At 35.4% G+C, this 22171-nt stretch overlaps 1 protein-coding gene across 1 annotated transcript in view; it reads right to left on the bottom strand.

Moving 5' to 3' along the window:
- Window positions 1–22171, bottom strand: part of adgrb3 (adhesion G protein-coupled receptor B3) — a 368994-nt gene that overhangs the window by 161952 nt on the left and 184871 nt on the right. Inside the window, exons 8-11 of the mRNA XM_056470574.1 lie at window positions 19605–19706; window positions 14875–14981; window positions 11556–11750; window positions 3849–3917 (exon numbers count right to left, since the gene is read on the bottom strand). Of these exons, the coding sequence (XP_056326549.1) occupies window positions 3849–3917; window positions 11556–11750; window positions 14875–14981; window positions 19605–19706 (473 nt within the window). The remainder of the gene's footprint in view (window positions 1–3848; window positions 3918–11555; window positions 11751–14874; window positions 14982–19604; window positions 19707–22171) is intronic.

Below are 22171 nucleotides of genomic sequence, written 5' to 3' on the forward strand. Positions count from 1 at the left end.
GTTCAGACAGAGGGTGAGAGATGCGGAGGGCAACAGGCAGATCAGACACTTTGGACAGGGAGAGGTATGTGGAGGGCAGCAGGCGGGTCCGACACAGGGAAAGGGTAGCAGGCAGATCAGACAGACTATAGACAAGAGAGAGATGCAGAGGGCAACAGGCGGATCAGACAGACTATAGATGGGAGAGAAAGGCAGAGGGCAGCAAGTGGATCAGAGAGACTGCAGACTGAGTAAGGAAATACAGAGGGAACATAGGCAGGTCAGACAGCCTACAGAAATGGACAAGGACACATAGGGAAGCAGGCGGATCGGCCAGACTGCAGATGTAAAGAGGGATGTGGAGGGCATACAGGCAGATCAGCCCGACCCAGGGAAAGCAGAGAGCATCCCTCGCCATGGCAACAGTGCTGGGCTGCTGAAGTGCGCAGGGAGACAGCAGTGCTGGAAATGGCCGAGGCTGACGGCCATTAGATGAGCCAGCACTGCTGCTGCACTGAGTGTCATGCAAATGCAGTAAATTGTGCTGTCAGATGTATTTTCCACTGTCATATATACTTTCTGCTTGTGTACTCTTCTGCTATGGATTTAAGCTATGAGTCATAAGTAAATATCCCACTACTATATGCTCACAGATATGAAAATAACACTATTGCACCAAAATACTTTGACAGGCAATTTTCTACAAAAAACAGAAAGGCTATTGTTTGTGTTTTTCCTTTCTTTCTTTTCTTTGTGATGTTATAAGTTTGCGGTTTACTTATCTTCTGTAGTGTATGCATATAGATGACGCATATCCCACTACTTTATGCAAACAACAGATATGAAATAGCAAACATATGCCAAGATATTTCAAGAACAAAGCAATTTCCATTAATGACATTAATTATTAGACCCCTTGTTTAGTTTTTTCCCCGAATTTCTGTTTAACAGAGCGCAGATTTTTTCAACACATTTCAACATATAATAGTTTTAATAACTCATTTCTAATAACTGATGTATTTTATCTTTGCCATGATGACAGCAAATAATATTTTACTAGATATTTTTCAAGACACTTTTATACAGCTTAAAGTGACATTTAGGTTAACTATTAGGGTAATTAGGCAAGTTATTGTATAACGATGGTTTGTTCTGTAGACTATCGAAAAAAAAAAGCTTAAAGGGGCTAATAATTTTGACTTGAAAATGTTTTTAAAAAATAAAAACTGCTTTTATTCTAGTCGATATAAAACAAATAAGGCTTTCTCCAGAAGAAAAAATATTAACAGACATACTGTGACAATTTCCTTGCACTGTTAAACATCATTTGGGAAATATTTAAAAAATAAAATATTCAAAGGGGGGTTAATAATTCTCACTTCAATTGTATATACATATATATCAGTGCTTTCCACAGGTTAGAAATATACTTGTGGTGGTAGCTGGATTGAAACACACCTTTTGCTCATGACAACAACATGCGACAAACAAAAAATAATGTGATTTTTGACTATATTTTATTTATTGTGACACTCTTCTTTTCAACGAGCTAAAGTTTTTTTTTAAAGGCTAAAATAAAAAAGAAATCCACTACTTCTCTTACTTTATGCTCTTTAAGAGCCATGTGCACCCATTGACAGGTAAAAGATCTCTCTTTATCTATCAAGTTCAGCTTGCTTTATTAGCATGACATTTTGTACAGTAATGCCAAAGCATTTTAGATATGTCTAAAGTATGTAATATATTAACATCACCAAATTAATTGAATATACAGCAAATAAGAAATATATGACAGTAAAAAGGATTAAAACAGTGCAAAAATGATAATAAATACAAAAATAAAAGATATTGATTATTTAAATAAGGCAAATGAGCTGATTTGATGAGTTTTGATGTTTAATTAAATTTAATGTTTAACTTTCAATAGTTTAATTTAAAGTTTCTCTCGCTCTCGCGCAGTCAACTGTGAGGCTAAGTGAAAGTAGACTTAATAAATAAAAAGGTAAAAGTAAATGAAAGCGCAGAAGAGTAATGACATTTTTAGAAAGCGAAAGCAAATGTCAAATCCCAGACATTTTAGGATATTTAAAAACCCTGACCAGACGTATTTTTTAAGTGCCCAAATGGCATGTCTGTTTGGGTCTGCAGAGCACGTGAGTCTGTGGGAGTGTTGACAGGTCTTGCGCAAACACAACGAGCAGTACGAAATGTGTAGGGTTAAGAGATGATTTTCCTCTGGTTAATCGATAGCGAATGATCACCAAATATACTTGGGCGGTGGTTAATATACCTGGGTGGCCCACCCAAGTGAAGTCTACGTGTGAGAAGCACTATATACAGTACCGGTCAAAAGTTGTTTTTTTTAATGTTTTATTTATTTATTATTATTCTGGTCATCAAGGCGGTAGTTATCTACATTGTTAAATACTTGTTTATTAAATATTTATGTATAAGTTATTGTATGTATTTTCAAATTAAATTATTAGTCCAGTGATTATTGCTTTTATTACTATTACCATTAATAATCATAATAATAATAATAATATTAATAATAATAATAATAATAATATTAATAATAACAACAATAATTACTATTAGAGTGATTTCTGAAGTATCATGTGACTCTCAAGACTGGAATAATGAAGTTGAAAATTCATCATCAATTAATTCATATTATATATAATATTTACAGTGACTCTTCTTCTGGATTATCTTCTTTTATGGAGTATGATGTGGAAGATACAACCAAATTTATCCTAGTCCAATCTACAAGCAGTTAATGAAACTAATCCATTAAGAATCTTTCATTTCCACTTGTGAATTTTTGGTTGGCAGTTCATGCATCTTCTCTTAAGCACTTCCTTAAAAAGAAAAGTCCCCTCCCTGCCTGAACAGCACAGACCACCATCTGAGGTGTAAACTCCAGCCTGACAATCACAGCCCAGGCAAGTCGACTCTAAAAGAAGACAAGACAGGCAGGCAAGATAAAATCCTGGGTGATCTTTAAACGTCAGGCCTTTCTAAGGTCAATCATTTGACAGAGCTGGTGACAAGCGTCTCAGATGTCCTTTAATGATTTGAGGAGCTTGAAGATTCAATCTGTGACAAAGCAGAAGAGGAACGTGAATGGAAAACGGGAGTCCGTCTGCTCCTGGGATCATTTTAACCCCGTTAAAACACCTTCAGCAAATCCAGCAACCAGCTCCGTGATCTGATCTATCTGAAAACTGTAAACTTCACTAATTCGCTTGACACACGGCGTCGGTTTGCTCAAGAACACATGTTTTACCACTCACAGGCTACGGGTGAAAACATTAGACGAAGGAGCTCCAAAGCAGCTTATGTTTGACAGACAGTAACATTACTTCTGTCTGCTTAAGTGGCATTACAAGTTCAGGCTTAAAGAAAAGAAAGAAAGAAATCCTCCGTTTGGTCCAATGCAATAATAATGCAGCTGTAGATTTCCAAAATCTTCCAGACTGCTTTAACACTGTCTCTCAGAGGCTGAAAGGAGACAATGCCGTCACAGCTGACAGAAAGCATGAAAGCTGGACATTTGCTGCTGCCACCAAGTGGATGCAGTGGATATTGCAGATGTCCTTGCTCCCATCAACACAGCAGGGAGGTCGGTATTTGGCAGAGAAGGTTTGATTTGACGCAGCTCTGCCTGTGGAGAAAGGCACCTCTTTGACCTGACAATTACCTAAAGCATCTGCACCGGTGATGGCAATCGATTCGCTGAGGGCTCATCACACAATATACAGCCACACGGTGACACACAACACCAGATACTCTCCACAATGTGACTACAATAAAGCAATCTCGACCCCAAAGACTCAAAAACACTCGCTCGAAACGTTCAGGCCCACCTGTTGTGCGTCTTCCCACTTTTCTCTGTTCTCCTCTTCTAGGAGATTGCTGATGATCTGAAAAAAGTTCTGTGGAGAAAAGAAATTGCTGTTAGTAAACGGCTGCTGTCACAGTCACCAATTGGTAAGATTATTTGAGATATACTGTATACAAAAGAGATCTCATTCAGTCAATATGCTTTTGAAAGTACATGATATAATTTGAAACGTCAGTGTGAATTGCAATCCATTTTACTTGTGAAATGTAGCACTTATGGTAGTAAAACAGGATATTAAACTTGATTTTTATGTTATATTTTATGCTTTCCTCTAAATAACTTTATTTTAATTAATTTAACTGTATTAAATAAAGCACAATGTTATAGACACTTAAAAATTTATGTATGTTTTACACTCTCAGAAATAAAGGTACAAGAGCTGTCACTGGGCATTTGTACTTAAAAGGTCCATGTTAGTACCTCAAAGGTGTATATTAGTACCTAAAATTTTCAAGAGGTCAGAATTATTAGCCCCCCCTGAATTATTAGCCCCGTTTATTTTTTTTACCCAATTTCTTTTTAACAGAGCAGATTTATTTTCAACACATTTCTAAACATAAGTCCTTAATAACTCATTTCTAATAACTTATTTATTTTATCTTTGCCATGATGACAGTAAATATTATTTGACTAGATATTTTTCAAGACACTTCTATACAGCTTAAAGTAACATTTAAAAGTTTAACTAGGTTAATTGGGTTAAATCGAAAAAATATAGCTTAAAAAGGCTAATAATATTGACCTAAAATGGATTTTAAAAATTAAAAACTGCTTTTATTGTAGACGAAATAAACAAATAAGACTTTCTTATACTGTGACATTTCTCAGACATACTGCGAAAATTTCCTTGCTCTGTTAAACATCATTTGGGAAATATTTAAAAACAGAAAAAAAAATCTAAGAGGCTTCAACTGTACATATTTGTAATTTTTAGGTACTAGTACTGTATGTACTCTTGAGGTATTAAGGGGACCCTTTAGTTACAAACTTACCTATTGTAAAGGTACCAATGTGACAGCTCTTGTACTGTACCTTTATTTCTGTGAGTGTATAACATACATAAATGTTTAAGTGTCTATAGCATTGCGCTTCTTCATTCTCCTAATGCATTTTTTATTACGCAAAGTATCATTATTTTATAATAAAAAAAATAATATTCTATGATCAGCAACTTTCACTAAGCAGATGTGAAAAATGGTCAAAGTTGTTTCAATCACATTATGTTTATTAATTGTCTAAAGTTTTAAACCACATAAATAAATCTGCATAACATACATCCAAGAAAACAACATTAAAAAACAACATATATCAAATATTACAGTGTGTTTAAAATGACAATGTACTCGGCTTGCGTAACGTCCCCATTCAGATGATAAAGATTGTGTGTGCAATGTCAATGTATTATTTATATATAAATATACCAATGTGTGTACAGTACACTGTATTGTTTGATCAAATGTTGATTTATATTTATATAATGGGTGTTTCCCCGTGTTGGGTTGCGGCTGGAAGGGCATCCGCTGTGTAAAACATATGCTGGGTAAGTTGGCGGTTCATTCCGCTGTGGCGACCCCTGATGAATAAAGGGGCTCAGCCGAAAAGAAAATGACTGAACGAATAACATATAATACAAAACTATTTTTTGTAAAAAACACAATACTTACTTATCACATCCACTTTTCTCTTATCATTTTTTATCAGTGTTGTTCATTCATTCATTCATTCATTCATTCATTCATTCATTCATTCATTTTCCCTCAGCTTAGACCCTTTATTCATCTGGTTGCCAGAGCGGAATAAATCGCCAACTTATCCAGCATATGTTTTACACAGCGGATGCCCATCCAGCTCCAACCCACTTCTGGGAAACATCCATACACACTTATTCACACACACTCACACACTATGGCCAATTTAGTTTATTCAATTCACCTATACCGCATGTCTTTGGACTTTTGGGGGGGAAACCCGAGCACCCAGAGGAAACCCACACCAACAAGGTGAGAGCATGCAAACTCCACACAGAAATGCCAACTGACTCAATCGGGACTCGAACCAGCGACCTTCTTGCTGTGAGGCGACAGTGCTAACAACTGAGCCACCGTGTCACCCATCAATGAAGTTATATAAAATATATATATGTAAATACTTTAGTTTTTTACATTTTTGTTTTATATGTATATTTATGTATTTATATATGCAAAATAAATATAAATAGTGCAGACGCATATTATGTAAATACAACTTTTAGTTTGGATTAATCATTTTGATTAATCGTCTGACAGCCCTAAATGCATTTGCAAAGGATTTGTATCTCATCCAGTTCAAAATGCACCCAAATTCATTATGAAAGGCAAAGATATATAATTTAAAAATGAATAAAATGTGAAGAAATCTAAATTGTATTATAACCATGGCTGACATCATGATATGCATTATAAGACATCATGAATAAATGAATTCATTCAGAATCACTAATTACATTTTGGCCAATTCAATGTGTGTATGTCACTATACCCAGCTAATACAGAATAATACTACGCATGTTAAGGACTATATATTACTGTACAGCAGAAGCATAATGTTTAATGAATTTGCATTTGAATAAAAACTGTACCCCTAATATTTACATTATGATGTATACAATTTATTCATAAAAATAGCATATGGTTTCTTTATCCTCTTGCCTTATTATATGTAGCTTATATATAAGCGTTAAATTTGTTTTATAATGAAAAAGCAAACTAGGTTACATATTTTTTAATAAAACAAGTGATTCACTGCTCAAGCAATAGTTCCACAATCAAAATAGAAAATTACATTATGAGCTAAGTTAAAAGAAAAAATACAACTCACTGAAATATACAGTATCACATCTCAAATAATCCCCAAATCAGAGTTTTAATTGCAGAACAATGTGAATAAAATACCTTGTAAAATCTATATGTCATGTAACATGGTATTTATCCAAGGAAAGCCATTTAATATCTAAAACTTGTCAGTTACTGTAGCAAGAAAACAACAACAACGATATTCTCTTTTTCTTACACCCTGTGATGCTTTGCTGTGATTATAAGAGTAACTTCTATTAAATTGCAAACTATCGATATAGTAAAATGAAAATGAGACAAATGAGGTTTTATTATTCACCTCACAATTCAACCATCAAATATTAAAAGGCAACTTATAAGAAATAACAAATTACTTTGAGCAGACCATGAATAACCCCAAAAACTCAAAATAAGTCCACAGCAATATTACAGATATGCTGGATAATACTGTACTGTGGAGACTATAAAGAGAAAATGATGTGGAGGAACAAAACACAGTGAACTTTGGATGAATAGATGGATGGAACTATAAAACGATGGATGGATGGATGGATGGATGGATGGATGGATGGATGGATGGATGGATGGATGGATGGATGGATAGAACGACAGATAAATAGAAAACACAAGCCAAATGTACTTTATTATTAGTATTATTAATTTAATTATTTATTTTTATTTAGTATATTTATTATTTATTATTATTTTTTACTTCTTTTGAATGGAAGATCCGAACCCTAACCCTAACTGGAACCCATCATTTGAGTGGGAACAAAAAGTTTTTACATAATAAGTATAAATAACTAAATACACTGTTATAAAAACTGTAAATATGTTTACATTATTATTATTATTATTATTAATATTATTATTATTATTAATGTGCAACTCAATGGTCCTACTGTCACAAGCTACACTCATTCTCCTAAACCTCATTCCCATCCTGGACGAGCCCCCACGTCCTACTGCACCCAACCCGGTCTGAGCTGGGATTGAACTGGCGATTCTAGCATGGGAGTCGGTTGCTCTAAAAAGGAGGCTAAAGTCCATGGCCTCTAGCGTCTGTTGCTTGAGCACCTTTTGAGGTCAGAGGAGTGAGGCCTACCTGCATAGCACTTCCCTAGCTGGCCTCCATTACACTCAACTCCTAAACTCCCATCCCGGACGAGCCCCCGTCTTACCAACTGTTCCTACTCCACTCTTTCTTTTGAGAAAAGAAAATGAATAAGTGAATTATTATTATTATTTATTTCATTATTTATTTATTTTTATTTTGTATATTTATTATTATCATTTTTTACTTCTTTTGAATGGAAGATCCCAAACTGGAACCCATCATTTGAGGGGGAACAAAAAGTTTTTACATAATAAGTAGTAAATAAATAAATAAAAACTGTAATTATGTTTACATTATTATCATTATAATTATTATTATTATCATTATTATTATTATTATTGTGCAACTCACCAGTCCTACTATCACTAGCTGGCCTTCATTACACTCATCCCCCACGTCCTACGGCACCCATAACGGTCTGAGCTGGGATTGAACCGGCGATTCTTCGCATGGGAGTCGGTTGCTCTAAGAAGGAGGCTAAAGTCCATGGCCTGTAGCGTCTGTTGCTTGAGCACCTTTTGAGGTCAGAGGAGTGAGGTTTACCTGCAAAGCACTTCGCTAGCTGACCTCCACTACACTCACCCCCTAATCCTAACTTCCATCCTGGACGAGCCCCCACGTGTAACCCACCAGTCCTACTTCACCCAACCTATGCTGAGCTGAGATCTAACCGCCAAGTCTTTGCATGGGAGTCGGTTGCTCTAACAAGGAGGCTAAAGGTGGCCTCTGTTGTTGTTGTTGTTGTTGTTGTTGTTGTTGTTGTTGTTGTTGTTGTTATTGTTATTATTATTATTATTATTATTATTATTAAAAAATTCTTTGTGTGGACCAACATAAAATTGACATTGACTTTTTGAAGCTGATTTAGTAACATTCATATTAAGAACACAAAAAACTACACAAAGCAACAATGAATAATGAATAACCTCCCTGCATTTTAAAAGTCTCAACAAACAAACTGTCTTAAGAACTTAAATGATGATCGCAGGGTTGATTTTCAGGGAGATGATGGGATATGTCCAGCAGCCTCGGCTTTAAAACCCGCCAGGGATTTCCTGCTGCATCCAATTCAGGGATTGGTTGATCTTTCCTAAGCACTCGAATGTGCACAGAATGAAAAGGGAAGCGTATATAGAGAGTGTCAGTGGAGATTGAAGACGCTTGGGAGAGCCGTCTACTCTACCACTGGAAAGACTGCTGATGTTTGCTGCGGTGACTTGGCTGAATAAGATACTCAGCTGGACGTGTGCCCGTCTTTTTTTTATGTGTGTGTGTGTGTTTGTTGCTCTGCCTCTGTGCCATGAAAGGCAGAAGAGAGGCAGTGTCTTGCCTCCAGCTCGCTTGTTTTTCTACTTGAATGCTTATGCTCCCTCTGGTGGTAATGCGTCCACTTAAACACAGCATTAATACATTCCAAAACACACACAAAACCACCCAAGCACACATACACATGCGTGGGGTGAAGGGGCCGCTTCGGTTCACTTCAGGGCTCAGATAAAAACCTCCCACACCAATCCAAACACACAAACATACACACGCAAAATCACATTATGTAAAAATACCCAGATTCCCACAAACAGGTCATGAGAAATGGGTTTATTTCAGAAGCAGGAAGGTTATGACAGGGTTTCGAGATAGAATGAGATAGACTTAGTGACTATCTCTTATCAGCAGCTGGCGCACAGTGTCACAATCCCATAAGCTCTCTGTGAGGGGCAAGAGCGAGGCAGATATTTATCAGTCATGGTCCCGAGTAGTGACATTGCCATTTTTGAAGGTGTTGCAAATGTTTTGCTAACTTAACGCCATTTTGCTAACTTCAACCAAAAACCTACATGTGATATGTGGAGAGGGGTCTGGATGCAGGCCTGGTGCAGTGCAATCTGAGCTGTATTCAATGCTTTTTAATGAGCTCACCTAACCCCACCCCTAACCCTACCCGTCACAGTGACGTCACTCACTCCATTTGAGTACATTGTGTCTGACATTGCATCGCTGAGTGATGCAATCTCAGCTTGCATCAAAAAGGTTGCATCCAGATACTATTGGGATATGTGGGGAAGTCTGTAAACTTTCACTTTCATCTAAATGGCATTTATCTAAATGTTTCATAGGCTTGCTACTGTCTTTGTTTATTTTAAAGACACTTCCATGTAAATGTGCAGGACAGGACTTGATTGACAGACAGGATAAAAATAAATAAATATATGAATAAATATAAATAAAACAAAATAAAATAAAACAAAACAAAACAAAACAAAATAAAATTAAATTAAATTAAATTAAATTAAATTAAATTAAATATTTTCTCTTGCCTTAGTATATGTAGCTTATATGAGCATTGCATTTGTTTAATAATGAAGAAGCTAACTAGGTTACAACATATGCACATTTTGCATTTACTCATTCAGTAGATGTGCATATGTTTGAATAAAACAAGTGATTCAATGCTGTAGCAATACATAAATGACAAGTAAAACAAGGTTGTGCATATCAATCAGAATAGCAAATAGCATTATAAGCTAAGTTAAAAGAAAAGAAAAAAATACAAGTGACTAAAATATAACACATCTCAAATAATCACTGAATCATTAAGTTATTTTAAAGCTACTTACATGTAAACGTCATGTGCATGACATCACTTAATTGATAAACAGGATAAGTAAATAAATAAATAAATAAATAAATAAACACACAAATAAATAAATAAATAAATAAATAAAACAAAACAAAACAAAACAAAACAAAACAAAACAAAACAAAACAAAACAAAACAAAACAAAACAAAACAAAACAAAACAAAACAAAACAAAACAAAACAAAACAAAACAAAATAAAAATGTCAAAGTCAGCTGACAGGAGAAAGCGAATCTTTTGTTCTTTTTTTACAGAACAGTGGTTTACTAAACAAACTGTAGATCTGTCTTAAATTAAGTACAACAACAACAATAATAATAGTAATAATACTAATAATAATAATAATAATAATAATAATAATAATAATAATTACATTTTACTAAATCAAGCTCATGTACAGTACTTCTCTGAATTATTTATATAAAAATTGCTTGTACAAAACTAAAATATTAAAGTCTACAGTACTATTAACATAGATACAAATTAAATATTGAATTCAACTTTTGTAATTTATTACTATATATAATATATAAACTATATAATTTATTAATATATATTACTATAATAAACACTCAAAAAATGAGAGCAAACATGTAAATTGCACATATGTAAATGGCACCCAGGTTTTACACATATTAATGTTTAAAAAACTAATTATAAAATGTATTTTGTAATTTGTTGTGACTTCAAAAGTGGCTTTAGTGTAAATATTGTATTATTCTTTCAGTATTCAGTGTTTATTTAATATTTCTGTGCAGTGGTTAACTCACTGTAGTACACATTTTTGAGACAAATATGTTGTTACACCCCTAATATAAAGTTGGAACTTTTTATAAGTTTAATTGTTCAACATGCAAAACGATTTTCAAGTGTTGTGCTTTTAAAACTAATATGTTCCAATCTTATTTGTATATTTTGTACTAATTACATAACGTCCCAATTATGTAATTACCGCATCTTATTAACTAATATCTTACATCTTATTACAATCTGAGTACCAAACCAGTTTACCTCCATGACAAAAATAAATAATAATTAATAAAAGGTTTTTGGGGAAAATACTGTACAGATTGTTTTGTTTTACCTGTACATCATCAGAAGAGGGTTCATAGCTGGCCCTTTTAAAGGTGTCAGTGACGTTTCGGAGAATCTCCACTGAAGACAGAAGGTCACCTGCATAGAAGTTGCGTCTCTGGGTGAGGTCCAGTAGGACCTTCGTAACCTGGGACATCCCATCTCCAGCCAGATTCCTCTGGCCTTTAGCAAGGTGCCCTTGAACCTGAAGACAGACACGGAGAAGGAGACTGGGTTCTGTGTGTCCTTCAAACACTTTAACACTAACAGAGACATGCTCACGTTAAATATATGAATGAAGCTGTGCTGAAATGAAATTTAAAGGTGAAGGGGTGTCATTTCTGCATCCTGAGCAGCAATAAACAGAATTGATTATATAATGATGCTCAACCACTCCTCTATCTGCTATTGGCTGGGCATCCAGATGACCCCGCCCCCAAGTCAAGCCATTGGTTGAGGCAATGTTGCAGTTTTAGACTAGGTAGGATGGTAGGCTGTTACTATTCAGTTTCTAAGGTTTAATAAGTGGTGTCAGAAATGTTGCTACGCATTAGCTAGTATTAACTGAGTGTATTTAACCTATTTATCCATGCACTTGCTATTGATTTGTTAGTAGTTTTAGCCAGATAATTTATATAGTTGGTAATGTTTTCAGAGTGGTTTTGGCCTGTTGCTATGCAGATGCTAAGCTTTTCTGAGTGGTTTAGCCTGTTACTATGAAGTAGCTAAGATTTGTTGAGTGGTTTTAGCCTGCTGCTATGAAGTAACTAAGATTCTGTGAGTGGTTTTGGCCTGTTGCTCAGTTGCTATCGCTGCTATGCACTTCTGAGTCATGTTTGTCTTGTATTGTTGTTTTCTGAGTGGTTTTAACCTGTTGCTATGCAGCTGCTAGGGTTTTGTTAGCCTATTGTGGAGTTGCCATGGTTTTCTGACCCTGTTTACACCTTTATGTAGCATCCTCCATTTGGGAATATGCTGATAAAAAAGCACCTTCATACATGGTGCAAATAGGGCCTTATGTGGGTTTAGTGGTTTCAAGCTAAAAATAAAAAAGTTTCTGTGTAATTCTAGTCTCTAAATATGGTTCAGGTCCTCCTTCAGTGTAGGCTATGAAACAATTTTGCCATTGTTGAAAATAATTGCATTCCACAAATAACACCCTACCTCAAAAGGCAGAGCAGAACTGCTCAAATTTGATCTAATTTAGCTATTGTTAGTAAACACTGATTCACAAAATCCATCCCATTTTCTACAGATACTGTATCTTACAATTCAAAGGTTTGGGGGTGTCAGTGAGATTATTTTTGAAGGATTGTATGACAGTAATGCCTGTTGAAAATGAAGCTTTTCCATTCTATGAGACACATTGAACTTTAAATAAATAAATAGTTTTTTAAATAATATTTTCAAATTTCTGAATGAAATTATTTGGCCTTTTTGAGAATTTCACTACTTTCAAAAGTATTAAAGGGCACCTACGATGAAAATCATCTTTTGGGAGCTGTTTGGTCCACAGTCATATTGGAGTGTTTGAAACACAATAAGTCTCTTTTTTTTATTTCCTGACGTTAAAATAAGATCTAAATCCCTTCATTTTGAGGCCCACTGCAACGTGACATAGTAGTGTGATTTCCCCGCCCACCGAATTGATTGACAGCTGCATATTAACATGTCTCCATAGTAACGCGTATAATCATATCAACAAGACAGGACTTGCGCAAAGCAACCGGGATTAAAAGATCTGTTCAGGTCTCTGTGGTCATTAATCATCATCAAATATGATCAAGAATGAGTTTTACAAGATTAAAATGTTTTTATAACAGTGCAAGTTAATGAATTACAGGGATTTTACTGTAATTACTTTTTACTTAATCACCACAACTGCAAGTCAGTACTGTTATAAAAGATGACGCTTCAATCCCAGTCTGTGGGCGTTAAATCAGGTTTATTTTCTACATTAACATAACGGATATCCATACTGCAGTGCATACTTACGTGTACCCTGTCACATTCACCATGCAAAAATGTTAAAAAGAGTTAAACGCGCATGTGTGTGTGTGCGTGAACTTGTAACAACATTGTGCGACTCATCGAAAGGCTTGAATTAACTCCACAACAAATACATCAGATAATCATTGGGAAAGCTCTTACTGTAGTATTTCTCACAAACGATATATGAGATCTGCTTTCTTTATGTCTGTCACTGTGCTGTTTATCTGATGCAGCCAGAGATTGAGGCACACTTTGACAGATACATGGGAATAGTGGGCGGGTAGAACTAGCATTAAAGGCACAGGTAACAAAAACAGCTACAAGATGCTCAGGGCTGAAAATTCCAAACTTCTGAAAGGTAAAATAAACAATCTGAAGGGTGTTTTGAGCTGAAACTATACAGAAACATTCTGGAAACACAAAAGACTTATCTTAAATCTGGAAAAAGGGGTAAAATAGGTGCCCTTTAAAACATCATTCCAACCCCTAACATTGGACAAGCAGTCTATCTCTGTCCTACATTTAAAGCTGATGTAGGAGCATAAAAATGCCACACCTCACCTTTACACATGAGCAAATGAACAAACATGCTTACAGTAAATGATGCTAACTAGAGAGAGAGAGAGAGAGTATATGTGCAAGTGTTTGTGAGTGTATGCACGTTTGTGTGTGTGTGTGTGTGTTTCAGGTTTTGCCTACACTGTGAAGACCAAAAGCCCCCATCAGGACAGTAAAACCTGAGCAGCCAGCAGACCTCACAAGGGAAACACCTTAATAAAAATAATAAATAACACCTTAATTAAATTTTTAAAAGGCAAAAAGGTGTGAGAGCTAGGGGATAGAAAATATCATCACCGCAGTATAAAACCAATACGAGTCAATGGAAAGTCCCCAGCATGCATTTTCTTTCTGCGTATGTGTGTGTGTGTGATACGCATCCAAACTCTTTACTTGGCATTAATAAAAATGTACTGTGCTTGAAAAAGACTCTGATAAGAAAAGGAAGTCGAAAACAAAAAAGAATGAAAATCATTCATTTGTGTCGAGCAGGTGCGTTCCCTTAAAACGCTCCAGCCGAGCTGGAACAGCCATCTTCTGTATTTTACAGGAAATTAGAGCGCGTCCTCCATTAATGCGGGGTCTCGGAAACTGCAATACTAGCGCTTTAATTTGCCTCTCAGATGATAGCAGTTTATCTTGCAGGCCTGCGTGGTGGTCTGGGGTGCTGTGTGGGGAGGAACCGGTGGAAATAGTTTGGGTGATTGTGACGACTGCAGGGGTAATTTATGGCACGTCACAAACAGAAGCAGAGCACAGGAAGCTGACTTTGCACCTACTGATTGCTGCAAGTATCTGTATTCATTTGCAATGCATCGAGCGTAGCTGGGTTGCTCCCAATAGGCCACCCCGCGGTGATCCAGCGAGCAGCGTCGACTAGTGGTGCCTGCAAAGAAGGAGGAGGGAGAAAAGAGAGATACAGAGAGGGTTTATACTTGTTCTTGTAAGTCTTTTTTTCCCTTTTTCATTCCACCTGCCAGCCCACACATCCTTCAGCGAGAGGAACGCAGGGATAAAAGCAGCAGCCTTCATCATCATCTAGATGCGGCGGTTGCCAGATCACATGCGCCGCACATGTGCCACTGCAGCATATTTATGCGAAACCAACCAAGTGTAATTACATGCGTTAAAAGACTGGTCATAATTCCCACTCACTGAATTACGACATTAACTGACGCCAGCTGTCATGCAGCGATTTGAGTTTTTTTGTTTTCACCGACTGCAAACCGATCCCTGCAACCTGAGATATCAACAAGACTGCCGCCCACATGCGGTAGCAAATAAACAAACGCAAGAAAACAAAATTCCTCGCCTCCGATCCGTCAGAGCGTATCCTACACGTAGCAGCTCACATTAAAACGCATCCTTTAGAACAACTTCACCACACCTCTACCGCACACGTCTTATCTGCTAACACGCTTCCACCGCCTGCCACTCGGCCCACCTGAGACACAGCTGCCCCCAAACTGCACACTGTAAGCCCTAATAAGTTAAGACTACTCAAATGATTTGAGGAAAGTGATTCCCTCAATTCGTTTGAGTAATGGGAAATCGACAACTCATTTAATTGAGTTGACCAAATGTGGTCTCTTCATTGAATTAACTCAAATGTTTAAGAACAGATAACTTAACTGTTTAAGTACATACAACTTAAATGTTAAAGTGCAAATAACTTAAGTGTTAAAGTACTGACAACTTAAATGTTAAAGTACAGATAACTTAAATGTTTAAGTACAGATAACTTAAATGTTAAAGTCCCGACAACTTAAATGTTAAAGTACAGATAACTTACATGTTTAAGTACAGATAAATTAAAATGTCTAATAGACTAAACTTCCAAATTTTTCAGCTTTTATATTCTTTACTTACCTACTCCCAGGGCCATTAATAATTAAGTTGATATTTAGCCGCACCATGTTGGTGTTTTGTAACATCTAATTTTAAGAGGTGGGTCATTAGCCCAACACTAACCCCCAACCTGGAGGACCAGGACATACACTCAAACACTTAGGACAATTTAGCTCACCCAATTCACCTGTAGCGCATGTCTTTGGAAACCGGAGCACCTAGAGGAAATCCACACCAACACAGAGAGGACATGCAAACTCCACCTAGAAATGCCAACTGACCCAGCTGGGACTCGAACCAGTGACCTTCTTGCTGTGAGGCGACAGTGATATTCACTGCGCCATCATGTCGCCCCTGCGTGTATATCAATTATGAAAAATGCGGGACTGTAGCCAGCCTGGTGAAAGAAGTGGGATTTTTTTTTCAAAATGTGGACCTTTTAGCAGTAACTCACAACATTTTATATAAAATTATTATTGAAATACTGCATTTAGTGACATTTTTAGTGACAAACTTTAGCCTATTGTTATTTATTAGACAAATAACAAACTGGCCAGCATATTCAACCTTCCTCAGTCAGATTTTGGTCCAATGAATAATTAAAATAAAATAATAATTAAAATACATATTAATAATTAAATATTATTTTATTATAATAATATAAATAAAATATAAAAAAAATAATAATAAAAGAGTCATGACTTATGAAAAATAAGTGTTTGCACTGACCAAAACTGATTAGCTCAATTCACACCAATGTGACGGTCAACAGAGAATACGGCTTGGTCCTAAAGCCTTATTCAATGGGTTATTTTCACAATTTATGATGGTGTTGCAGTCAAAATAGGACAAATGAGCTCATGTATGATACAAATTCTGGACCTTTGCAATTGAGGGGTGGTTCTTTCGAACCACCTGAACCCCCCTGGCTACGGGCCTAAAATGTATATAAGCATTTAAATATCTACTTACTGATTTAACTTTTCTCTTTCATCAGATGGGTTCAGGTTGTGCATCTTTCTTGCTGCGCTTCAGCGAAATTCAGCATCACAAGCAAAATGACCACCTTGGGTCATATAACACATATTGACCAATCTGGGGTGCGTTTCCGAAAACCATCGTTAGCCAACTAAGGTCACAAGTTCTATCATTACGGACATAGTTTGTTGATTTGCCATTTGCCAAATCCAATGTTCCAACAAACATTCGCAAACTTGTATGCTTGCAACTACACCCCTGGAGCTATAGTTAGAAACATAGGTTCTGGCTGTGTTCTATTCCCAGTCCCCTATGCCATATTCCCTCAGAACGTTTGAACATTTAGACTTGGAATGATTTTTAAAAAAAGAATTAAAGTCATCTCTCTTAGGTGTAATTTGCTTTCAAAGTTTTTTACAGTTCAGTTTTAGCATTCTTCATGTTTACAATTGTGCTCCCTTCGCAGTGCACTTTGAAAACATTGGTGTCATTTTGAACACAGCCATGGCTCGTGACGAAAGCTATACAGTATTAACTATTAACTAAAAAAACATAGCATACGTTAATGGTTTTAATTTATAGTGGGTTATTTATTAAGTATCTGTACTGTATATGACATGGACCTGCTGGTTAGAACATTTCTGCAGTGGTTTGCATGTGACAAATTCTAAAACCTACTAAATGACCTACTTTATAATAATAATAATAATAATAATAATAATAATAATAATAATAATAATCATCATCATCATCCTCATCATCATTATTATTAACAATATTATTAATAAAGTAAGATTTTTTTCATTTCCAAATAAATAAGAATTATTAAATTTCATAATAAATTGTCTCATTTATTTATTTATTTATTTATATGATTTATATATGATATTAGAATACATGTTAACTTTTGTAAGTGATTTTTATGTTTTAGAACAGAATATGTAATGTTCTCAAAAATATCTGTAAAGTAAACACAGGCTCTATAAATGTCGTTTACATATATTACAATTAATAGGGCAAACGAGTGCATGTTTTATCAAAACTAATACTGGATTTTTTTTATGCCTTTGTGCAAATTATAAAACAATATAATTTGCACAAAGAAATGAAGGGGTTATTCTCTTAAGAAGTTGCTACCACCCCGTTTAGAGAGTCATTATGGAGGTTTTATGTTACAACTAACGTGATTTAAACGATCGTTCTTTTCCCAAACGATGCATCGTACTATGATAGTTCAGCCGCGGGCAAAATTTCAAGCGTAACCAATCATTTTAAACAGAGACATGGTGAATCATTTAAAGAAATTAAAATATTAATATTTTTTTTTCTGCCTAATGAGTAAGTTAAACACACCTGTTTAAGTTTTGATGCCAAAACTTGCTATTTTAAGTAATGTCAAGTTATATTAACTAGCATAACAGTGTGGTTTACTGTGCAGGGACATCCAGCCCACAGATCATGCAAGACTCCAACAGAGCCAGATCAAAAGTGGACAACCTCAGATCTCACCATTAAAACACCTCAGAGAATCCTATAACCGCATGTAATCTTACACAAAGATCACACCACAAATCTCATCCAATCAGGCCGGTGCACAAAAAATAGGACAAAGCAAAAGTGAAAAGTTCTCATGCTCATCGTGTTTTATCGCCAATCGTTCTCAATTAATCGCTCCCCAAAAGCTTCAACTCCTTCCAACCGTTTGATTTGGGTTGCTTTCATTCGGTTTTGTTGCAACGGGGACAGAGTTTAATTTAATTCCAACCTCATAATGAATGAAGATTTTCCAGCATTTCATGCTGCTGGCGTCAGATCCCACTCCAGAGCTTTAGCACGACCCGAAATTTCGACGTGGGTTATGCGGAAAACAAACAATGTAAATCTAACTAATTCCACCCACGGCTTGACACACAGTCTCTTTTATGCATAAATGATATAATTAAATGTTCTCAACCCCCCAAAAAATGAAAAAAAAGTACATACGGGCCTATGGTGGCAGTCCACCCACATACTGAAATACATCCACAAAAGACATTAATCCGCATTTGCTGTCAGCCTCTGTGCACCTAGATCTACTTAAACCAGACAGCTCTCTGTTATCTGAGTCCGCTGTGCCCGCATTTGTTATTTTTCCACCAACACCTGCTCTTTCAAGGACACTGTAGTGGCGTAGCGGAGCATCTTCACTACAGGAGATAGCAGGAGGTTACAGGAGCTCGACAGAAAACAGTTCAGCACCTTCTGCCATTTCCAGACCACAATCAGTAAAGCTCACACCTCAGATTGGTCAGAGGAGAGAGAGAAAGAAAAAGCACCAGTATATCTCAACAAAGAAACGGTTTCACTCTCTTTCTTTACATTTCCCTCCTTCACAGAAAGATGTTGACGGAATGCTGGAGGGTTCAATGGTATGCAAATGACAAAAATCTCTAGGTACACACAGCATAAGCCATTTAAAGGCAGTCACAGCGGTGTAGAACATACTAGTCAGAAACATTTGTCATTGTAGCCTTTTGAATTTATGAATAATTTCGACATCATTGAAATAAATGCACTGCCGAAGAAAGGGAGAACAAAAAGCATAAGCTGTGCTGTTTTCCTTTCTTTTGAAAGCATTGCTGATGCTCTTCTATTGGGGCTTTGTGTCTTTGTGTTTGGCTGAGTGCTCTTCAGCTTTTCTTACCCGTGGCGTTGGGTGGACACCTGTTGAAGGCCAGCTCTCCAGAGGGAGTTCTTCTCCACAGCATGGACACGGCATAGTCCTCAGGGCAGATTTCATAAGGAGCTTTGGGTGAGGAATACAAAGCATACATTTAGAATGACTCTTTTTTTGGTGACAGTTATTCTTGATAGGATTTTTGAGGGAGGACAAGTGAATGAGAGTGGAAAGTGGAGCACAAGTTGATTTCACATTGCTGAGATCTGAATTTTGCTGTAATTTACTACGATTTTTTAATGAACTACTATTACAACTACTATCAGTGCTTAATTTGTAAATGGATAATTTCCGGAACAAAACCAGAAAATAAAATTTATCATGACCGACGACCGCCACACAATTTCAGTTTTCCCGGAACATGAAGTTACTAAGCAGTTAATACAAAAAAAAGATTACATTTTGAAAATACAATTATTATTTAGGTAGGCCACTATGCTATTATTTACTTTCGCTGCTTACTGCATGCAAAATAATAATAAAAGTAAAAAAAATAAAAAATTAAATAATAAAATTAAATTCAAGTTACCATGACCGACGTCCTCCACACAATTTCAGTTTTGCAAGAACATGACGTCACTAAGCGGTTAATGCAAATAAAAAAATTGCTAATTTCTCATTGGTCTTTAATTGTTTTTTATAATATAATGTTATGGGTCGACAATGGGTAAAAAAAACATGTAGCTACAAACATAAATCGTAAGAAACCTCAATATCCAGTTAATTGACACTACTGACATTTAGCTCACTTCACTATTATGTGCCAAGCGAAAATTACTCAGTCTTATCTTCAAGAAGAGCCCTCTTCTGTCAAGTTTTCTGGCTGACTTGAGATCGCTTTGCTTCTGCATTCCTGTTATCCTAATCCAGGGGCACAGTTTCATCTTCTCTTGATCAGGCTCATTATAAGATTTACTCGTGGTTTTAAAAAAAATAATATACTGTATGCTTGACTGCCTCTGGCATTTTGAAAATACAATTATTATTTAGGTAGGCCACTATGGCAGTATTTATTTTCGCTGCTCACTGCATGCAAAATAATAATAAAAGTAAAAATAAAAAAAAATTCAATAATTTCAAAAATTAAGTTATCATGACCGACGTCCGCCACACAATTTCAGTTTTCCCGGAATATGACATTACTAAGCAGTTAATACAAAAAAAATTATTGTTTTGTACAATATAATGTTATGGGTAAACAATGGGTAAAAAACAAACAAACAAACAAACATGTAGCTACCAACATAAATCATATGAAACATCAATATCCAGTTTATTAACACTACTGACATTTAGCTCACTTGACTATTATGTGCCAAGCGAAAATGACTCACTCAGTCCAATGTTTAAGAAGAGCCCACAGTTATCTCTTCTGTCAAGTTTTCTGGCTGACTTGAGATCGCTTTGCTTCTGCATTCCTGTTATCCTAATCCAGGGGCGCATTTTCATCTTCTCTTGATCAGGCTCATTATAAGATTTACTCGTGGTTTAAAAAAAAAAAAGACGATTGCTTGACTGCCTGTGGCATTTTGAAAATACAATTATTATTTAGGTAGGCCACTATGGCAGTATTTATTTTTGCTGCTCACTGCGTGCACAATAATAATCACCAACCAATGAGAGTGATTGTAAATGTAAGAAAGCTGATTGGTCTAAGGTGACTACCTTTATGTGTGTGCGCGCTGACGCAATCCACACTGCCTTGCTTGCTGTTTTTTATTCGGACTCATACAGTTTCTCACTGTTCAAACTCGAGACAGAAATGCCAGCTGACCCAGCCGAGGCTTGAACCAGCAACCTTCTTGCTGTGAGGCGATTGTGCTACTCACTGCGCCACCATGACGCCTGTATTATATTATATTATATTATATTATATTATATTATATTATATTATATTATATTATATTATATTATATTATATTATATTATATTATATTATATTATATTATATTATATTATATTATATTATTTTTTAAATTTATTATATTATATAATATTATATTATAAACATAAATAAAATACTAAATAAATAAAATGACATTTAATTAAAAAAAATATTAAAATATTATATGAAAATTCAAAGATATTATCATCATCATTATATATATATATATATATATATATATATATATATATATATATATATATATATATATATATAAAATATATATATAAAATATATATATATATATATATATATATATATATATATATATATATATATATATATATATATATATATATATATATATATATATATATATATATATATATATATATGCTTGATTGCACAACAAATTTCAAGCATTCTAAAGTATGAGTCAGTCAAATAATAAGAAACCGTTACATCAAGAGTTTATATAACTGCACGTGGAGCATGCTTATGTGTGCAGATGAAAATATGTGTACATGCATAAAGCACTGTTTCCATGGAGACAGTTTCTAATACACGACAGTAGGATGACATCATTTATGTGACATTAAACACCCATTACTGGTCAAAATTGTGTTGACCATTCCTTGCTGGAACATGC

Source organism: Danio aesculapii, chromosome 13 (assembly GCF_903798145.1).
Source record: "Danio aesculapii chromosome 13, fDanAes4.1, whole genome shotgun sequence".
NCBI lineage: Eukaryota > Metazoa > Chordata > Actinopteri > Cypriniformes > Danionidae > Danio > Danio aesculapii.